This window comes from Ctenocephalides felis, unplaced genomic scaffold, assembly GCF_003426905.1.
Source record: "Ctenocephalides felis isolate EL2017-DRISC unplaced genomic scaffold, ASM342690v1 CF-g0.4_SCAFFOLD_00845, whole genome shotgun sequence".
Lineage (NCBI taxonomy): Eukaryota > Metazoa > Arthropoda > Insecta > Siphonaptera > Pulicidae > Ctenocephalides > Ctenocephalides felis.
Window position 1 is genome coordinate 13,586,694 of NW_020536999.1, and position 9,017 is coordinate 13,595,710.

The 9,017-nt window shown below is 30.0% G+C and overlaps 1 protein-coding gene across 1 annotated transcript in view; it reads right to left on the bottom strand.

The window, feature by feature from the left end:
• Positions 1-461: 461 nt before the first annotated feature.
• LOC113378200 overlaps positions 462-9,017 on the bottom strand; it is a 33,322-nt gene continuing 24,766 nt past the window's right edge. Inside the window, exons 2-3 of the mRNA XM_026618733.1 lie at positions 3,913-4,027; positions 462-1,401 (exon numbers count right to left, since the gene is read on the bottom strand). Of these exons, the coding sequence (XP_026474518.1) occupies positions 1,112-1,401; positions 3,913-4,027 (405 nt within the window). The 3' untranslated portion in view covers positions 462-1,111. The remainder of the gene's footprint in view (positions 1,402-3,912; positions 4,028-9,017) is intronic.

Here is a 9,017-nt window from a genome sequence, read left to right on the forward strand (position 1 = left end):
TCATAAAAAGGGCATCTTTCTAGTAATTATCAGATTACTCAAAAAAAACATGTTAGTTACCCTTATAACAAATTAATTAAACCACACACACATGGCTGGATAAAGGACAAATCTGGATATTTTTGGGCTTCTAAATAAATCTTAGACCAAAACGCCAGTCTTTAAAACCAATAACTGTAATAATTTGGCATAATTGCAACGAGATACATTACTTGGTGGAAAAAACCTTGGTCGATTAAATTTCTATACTACTTCCTTTAGTTATGTCATCGCATGCTTAATGTCTTAAGGGACCGTTCAAGTATTACGTAAGCACTATAGGGGGGCGGGGGGTTGTTAATTTGCTTATTTTGGGTTGACATGGGGGGCAGGGGAGTCTGGATGATGATTACGTCATAGGTAGTATTTTTATTTTTTTACATTAATTGCAAAATGTTTACGTAAGCATGGGGATAGGGGGTAACAGCTTTGCTTACTTTTGCTGGCAAGGGGGATGGGGGGGTGAATAATTGTAATAAATCTGCATACGTAATACTTGAACGATTCCTAACTAGATATTCAAAATTAATTTTCGTATTTTTTTACATACGTAAAGTAAGGTTTTATGAGTAAAATGCCTGATCGCACAGCAAATACAGAGATTTTTGACAATTTATTACAAATTTATACGAAGATAGACCTATAACATAGCGTTGGCATAACATTTTTATTTTATCGCAGAATTGGCGCCCTGTATAATAATGTATTTTTTGACCTCATTTATATCAGTTTAGTGAAATTATTGAAGTCCATTTGGAATATCGTCTCTTCTTTATATCGCATAGTAATAATATTATTATACTCAGTACATTTTCATTAAGCATTCCTACAGTTTTAAATACCTCAACATCTTTTTCTAATTTCTGGATCCAAATCGGTCAACTAGATATCCATTTTTCTTCCTCAAGTGTAAATACATCATTATCCTAACAATATACTTTATATTGATATTATTCAAATGTCTTTTATCCGCTTCTCATCGCCTTAAAATACATCACATTACCAACTATGGAATATACATACAAATACATTATAAAACCTAAAGAAACCTCCTCAGCAGGTTCTATTACCCTCAGAACAACAAATCCGTGGCGTCTTGCTCCTGGCTCCATGCAACAGTCTGGTCATCCGAAGCAGGTCTCAGGCAGCCTTCGCCCATTTCTTCGGCGCCTTCGATGGAGAGGACTGTGGCTGTCGAAGTGGGCGAATTGGGAGAGTTTATTGAGGCCGAGTCGCCTTTGGGGCCTCCTCCGCCGCCGTCGGTGACCGTTGGAGAGGTTCTGGTGACGCCTAGCTCGAAGGTACTGCCTGATGTGTGTAGGCCGGATTTTACGGGGGTGTAGCTGGCTAGGTTGACGCTTCCTAAGAAATAGTAAAGGATTAGCAATGAAGTAAGTAACTTATTATTATTAGATTTGGAGCAAGATCAATTAGCCAGCTGTGACTCCTTAGAATCGAGTCATGACGAGTATATCCGTCAATCACTAAGTAAGTCGCGTTAGTGTAATAACTTCGGTATGATTTATTTCACAAGCTTTGACGTCGCAGCCACATTGGCCAGCCTGATATTGTATATAGGACAAATGTTGAGTTATAGGTTCATCTACTTCGGCCAGCCTGATATCAAGCAGTAATGATATTGTTAATTTTGTAAATATGTTCGAACTAAAAATATATAGTTATTCGAATATTTCTAATAATAACTAGTTGGTATTGGTATTTAGCCTTAAGGCAAGTTACATGAACTTCTCGATATGTGTAAATAATCGACTTAATCAATAGAAAATAAATTAATTTATGAGTGATTAAAAGTATTCCGAGTGGATTTATTACACATATTTGAAAACGAACCAACACGTTAACTCGGAATATTTTCTAAAAGCAAATTTTCAAAAATCAACAATTTTTATAATTGAACCAGTTTCCGTAGGACTTTAATATTCATTTTCATTATAGACCAGATACTTTATCGTTATACCAAGTAAATCGTCTAATTTTAATTTTAACAAACGTCAAAACAAAACAATTTTCTTTAACTTTGATAAATTTTTAAAATTAAACTACTTGTCGTAAGGACGTAATAATTCAGTAAGTTCTATAAGACCATGCAATATATCGCCAAAAAAAGTTCCATAAAAATCGGCTCAAATTTTTTTTTCAACAGTTAATTAGAAGAAAACGGCTCGGTTGATTTTCACCGAAAACTAATATGCCCAACTAATATCTTTCGAACAGTTTTTGATTTTTTAAAATCGATTCGGTAGTATATGAGCCTAAATGTAGACAAAGTTTAACACTTTTTTCCAAATTGCGAAGAAACGGCTCGGCCGATCTTCGCACAGGACTGACAAGCAATAGTCCTCATTGAGGCAGATCAAATGGTTTTTAAATTTCTGAAATCGGTTCAGGCGTTTTTGAGCAATCGTCGATGAAAGGTCTAATTTTGACAAATGCCGAAAAAACGATACTAATTTTTGCAAACTTTGACGAATTTTTAAAGCTAAACGAGTTGTCGTAAGGCCGTAATCTTTTAGTATGACCCAGAAGACTATGGTATCTATCGTCAAAAAATAATAATAATAATCGTCAAAAAAAATTTTTTTAACACTATTACAAGAAAACGGCCCGATCTCTACCAAAATCTCATCAGCACGATTCCCAACCAATATTTTTCGAACGGTCTTTGAATTTGCAAAATCTTTTCAGAACTGCGGGCTAAAACGTGGAAAAAAAATTTCACTTTTCTGTTATTTACAAAGAAACGGCTTGGCTGATCGTCGCACAAAACTGACTAACAATAGTCCTCATCGAGATACATCGAATGACAAATGTTTGAAATCGGTCCAGCCGTTTTCGAAAAAAAAATAGATATAAAATATGTTCAAATTTAAATTATATAATTCTAATAATAAATTTATTAAATAATGATAAGTCTTCAGTTCTGATAGCTGTTCAAAAAAACTTGTTTGTCAGTTCACAAAAACCGGCATAATATATTATCCGTGACAAACATATTTCTGTTTTCAAATTGCCTATCAGCCAATATAAAACTAATACGTGTCGATAACAAATTTATTATCTCAAAAACCACTCAGAAGAATAATTAAATTAAAATTAATTTGATTTAAAGCGCATAATATGGTTCAGTCTGTATTTCCCTACAATAATATTTATAAACTATTTCCCGCGATAAAATTGCTGGCATTAGAATAAAATAACAACCGATGATTAAGTTTTTTGCTAAACAATGAGAATTATAATAATTCCGAAAATATTTTGATTCAGATAACATTTTTCTCGTTGCGATAAATATATTTTCAGCGAATATAGCTTTATAAATATTATAAATTGGAGAATTCGCTTGACGCATTGAAGAAATATTTTGAGTAGATTAGAAATCTGGTTGTTGTATATTATAATTTCGACTTGGCGAGGTGTATATAAAATGATAAGGAAAAATTCTCGGGTAAATACACTAATTGCATTTCTGATATTTTCAATAACAACAATAAATGAGATTTTTGTTCATTCTTCGAGACCGTCTGAAAAATGGTCAGATTAAGAGTTATTGAACTAAAGTATAAAAAGTTACCTTGAAAAATGATAGATTGAGGAATTAGGACTCTTGTTAATACTAATTCAAATATTTTGAGCTAAAGTAGACCCCAATCGCTTATATATATTCTGATTACTATTTTAAAAAAATGCAAAGGTTATATATTCTGTTAAGATTATTTTTATCTTTGATTCTTCTATCAACTTTGATGTATTGGGACTAATATATAATTAGTAGATTTATCTCTTCTCTTGCAAACTTAATTTTATCTATATTTTCCTTATGTTACTATAAATTGTATATTTTTTTTCATTTACCAATGAGTCCTGGAGAGGAATTGCTGACTGGAGAAGAGACTTCTGTGTCTTCTAACAGTGAAGCTTCCGAAGGATATTCGTAAGTACTTGTATCGTCGTCGAATTGAATGTGCAACTGCAAAAAAAATAAAAAATATTAGAATAATTGAAAAATAAAATAAATATTATAGATACTATGCACCTGCAAAGTGTTTCCACTAAAAAAACTTTTAAAACTATCTTTTTTGCCACAAGTTTCATTGAATCATTTTCTTACTGCAAGTAAAAGTGATAAAAACTATGTATATGCAACCTTCGTGCACGAGTTCACCTCGCACTTGGCAATTTTGTATGCCTCATACAATTTGCATATTGCTTTTTCTGAGAAATACATGATCAAATTGTTAAAAAATGCATCAATTATAAAAAAAATACTATAGATAGATATTAGACATTCGGAGAAAAATAACAAAATGTGTTGATTTGGGCAACATGCAAGAACTAAGTACAGAAGTACTGATGAGAAAATTAAAGAAAAAATTGTCAATGAGTTCATATAAACTTTGGTTGGAGTGTGGACTATCTTAAAGTTAATATTAAGAGCTAAAACTTTCAGAGATTTATTTTTATCAATTTGGAAGAATTTGAGCCTGGGTGCAAATAGATTAGAAAATATTCATATTAAGGAAAGGACCATATAGTGTTTTCCCAGAGATTTCGCTTTCTCTGAAGGTTTCGGAAAGGATCTTTAATATACTTATTACCATTCAATATTTATAGGAAGTCTAATAAAAATTAACTACCAACTTTGATATTATTGTGTTTTGTTCTCTAATGTCAAACGCAGTCTCTTTCTCTGATGCCACTTATTTTTATGGTCTGTTATATATCATTTAAAGAAACAATAGCTAATATCTTTAATTAGAGTAATTAGTAGTAATTTGTGATCGATCATTGATCGATTGTAGTGTCCTCGTTTAAATGATAAAATTAATTAGAAGGACAACTAAAATCATTAATTTATTATTCCACATACTGATTAACATATCATATATATAAATTTTTCAAAACCGCAAAACTTTCAAATGAAAATATGTCATTTTCCCAAGTTCCTAATTTTACTTTCTTATCACTTTTCATCAAAATTACTAGACTTTGAAAAAAAAACACTCAGCCCTGCTTTCGCATAACAATCTTGACGTAAATTTTGCAAAAAAATCATGTCATCTCTTCAGTGTCATTTTAACATCTATTTAGGTAAATTAATAACGTCGAACGTGTTATTCGTGAATATATATTTTTTTTTCTTCACAACCGCGTTCAGAACAATTTTCTAGGCTGCTGTAACGCAACGGCGCGGTGACTGAATCGCGGCGTTTAGGTTCGCTGAACACAACAGGGATTTTGTATATACATATATGTACATAGATAATTTAACTACATTGTATATTATAAAAATAAAACATACATATACATGTCGCAAAAAATATATATTGAGTCGTACGCTGAAGGTCCGGCGAAAAAAAGACATCTAATCTTGTGCTGGCACTTGATGATTAAAATTAAATTTTGTCTTGAAAATTTTGCTGTTTTTCTACAATATCAGTTATTTTTTATATAATATTTTTGAAGTAAAACTTCTACTTCTTAGGCGCGACTTAGGTGTAAATCCGTACAAATGCAACGAAAATAGCGTTACGCCAAGAACTGTACGTCCTTCGCTCTCGATGAGATCATTTCAATACGGGTCGATTGTGATTGATTCGTCGTGTATGTGAATAGAGATGTGTCGTTGTATGCGTACCGATATCAACAAGAAAATCGCCAACAATAATAAACATTTTTAAGTTACATCGTAGTACAAATCTTGATTTAATGAAAAATGTCTGAATCAGAATAATATTATATACCCTGTTCCTTGAAAATAATAACCAAATTAAAAATTTGTGCCGTGTACTAAACTTAATTTTATTGATTTAAAGTATTATTTCTTTATTATTCGTAGTTTCTATAAATTTTTGAAGTTATTAAAATAGAAAATATTTTTTAGTCAAGGCAGATATTACAGCTGTTCAAAGAATGAGATTATATCGCCAGCGGAAAAGTAAAAAAAATACAAGCAGTCAATGAATGTATGTTAATTTTAATTACATGAAGTTCTTCAAACACAATTACATGATGAGTAAAGTTGCCAAAACAATATTTGTTTAGGCGTTCTTTAACATAATCCACTATGTGAACAAATATTATAGAATTTATTAATCAGCAATTACTTTATTTCTCTAAATGAGGTTCATTTCCACGGAAAGTTTCAGCAATTTGCCTCAAGGCGTGATGCCATAAGTTTTCTGAGATTGCTTAGAACTTAATTCTTGTGATACCTTAATATTTATTTTTGCATCAATGTAAAAAATATCTCAGAACAAACAATCCCAAATTTCTATTGTTGATTTGTCACAAAAGTGTTTTTTCTAACGGCAAATACGTAGTCGGCACTTTCATGATTAAAGTGTCATAAATATCGCGAAAATTTCAACTGAGACACTGCACATCTGTAGAAAATGTTTATAATTCCAAAAATATTTTATTTAAAATAATAATCATAATTACATTCATATTTTATGACGCTTTATACGATATTAAATTCTCCTTTATCATCATTGGCGTATATTACGACAGTTTCTTGAAAATAATGGCTATTTTATCGCCGTTATCGATTACGTTTATTGGAAGTAAATTGGTAGTATGGATTATACAACGATCAAAGTATCAAATGATAAGGATAATTGTACTAGAAAATATTTTAGATGGGCAGCACCTCCAATGTAATAATTTCAAATGTCATAGAATCAATTAGAAGTTACTGGGTCAAATCTGCAGTCCGAACGACTTGATATCATGCAGTAGTGATATCAATTTTGAAAATTCAAATTTCATTGGCAGATTTTCAGTTCTCGGAGTACCGTTCTAATACTAACAATGTAGGTAAAATTCTCTATTATATTCTCTAAATAAATGTTATTATTTATAATTACGCATGTTGGTCTTTGTTTAACCACGTACGCGAAACATAACTGAAAATTCTGTCAACGGCATTGTACTGGCATTGACTCGCCGTTATGTACACTGACTGAAATATAATATGGAATTTATATATATATATATATATATATATATATATATATATATATATATATATATATAGTCCTTGAATCAGGCTTGCTCGGGACCGACCCCTATATTATCTACTTCTCAAAATTCAGACAATAATAATTATTCTATTAATATTATAGTTATTAGCTTAACCTATAAGCTTATTTTACATTTTTTACAATATATAATATATATTTTTAACCATTATTTACATATTTAACCATTTTTGTTATTTTTACAAAAAACAAAAATTTGATGATATCTAGTCCGATTTAGGGACTACGTATTTCGTACAACATACTTTGTTCATAAACATAGACAAAACGGAATTTACCATGGACACAAGATTACTGAGCAAAAGCAAGTCCTTCCGAATGATTCCGAATCACCCTCAAAACGTACTAAAAGCCCTCGATCGTTTGTAGTTTTTATCTGAAAAAAAAAAACGAAAAACATGCCGGACTATCGGGCTTTCCGGACTGTTGGGTGCTGACCTAAAGGACTCCTACTCTATTTAAACACAATCGGAATCACGGTTTCTATAAACTGCATTATAGGAAGTATTTTTGTCCTAGTCCTAATATAGTATTTCTAATTTTTATTTTTGGATAAAATCTATAATTTAAATTATTGTAGTGTTCTGTTATGATGACTTTGAATATTTTACTGTTTATCTAAATTATTTTTGTATTAATCGAGGAGTTTGTTCAGATTTTGGCTCGTTTCACTTATGTAAATGAGTTCACAGTTTCAGCATTTGATTTGGTAGGCAAAATTTCTTAGGCGATATATGTCAAATCTTAATTTAATTTGTGAAATTATTGTTATATTACAATTACACATCAATAATATACGACAATGATGAAATAATTTTCTCCTGAATTACCAATCATTAAGTAAATAAATGTGTCGACCCTCATGTCCTAGTAGACGAAGAACAGTCAAAACACATTTATTTACACAATGAAGTATAAACTTAAGTTTGTTCAGGATAAACTTATTTTTTTGTATAACTGAATTCGTTTTTCAAAAAATAAATTTACTCAACTCGTATGTTAAAAATAGTCGTAAATTTTATCAACGATTGGATAATTCAAGCGAATTTGAAAATAGGGCAAACATTGAGGAAATGGTACAATTGTACTGATCACTTTCTCTTCTGTCTAATTTTTCTCTTTGCACAGTGCAGGGAAAGCAATCAACTTACAAATATATATATATATATATATATATATATATAATGTATATATTACATATCGAATGCATAAACTATTCATCCTGTATAAACAGGAATTGAATGTTAATACATTGCGTTCTATTGAATTTTAGATAAAGTTTTAAGTTTATGTAATATATTATAAAATATCGATTTTAATAAAAAACATTATCATTAAAAAAGACTATTTCTTATGTAATATTATCGTTTTCACATACAAATCATGACAGTTTATCTTCTCAGAACTTAGATAATTAATGGTAAATGCATCACATTCTAGTTAATGATTTTATTTATTATATAATTATATCAATATATGTATATATTATGTATATAAATATGTATATATAACATATGTTAATAATAATTATTTAGTAATATTCATATTACTTGGTAAATAGAAATATTATTATTAATATATTAGTTGGTATACCTTCTATAAATTTTCAAACATTAATATTTCTACTTTATCATAGTTTTAAATTCGATATAAAATGTTCATGAAGATGTTTTAAATGATAATTCAAAATTTAATGCATATACTTTTGGAAATATTATTTATCATTATATTCATAAAATTTGTAAGTTTCACTGTATTTATTATGATTAAGGAGATATGTAAGAAATTGAGAAGCAAGTTTTTAATATATTCGTGTCGCATATTAACTTAGTAGTGTCCATTAATCACGTGATGGATTTTTTGCCCTCCCCCTTGGTAATATTTGAAATTAACCCCACTCCCCCATCAAGCATTACG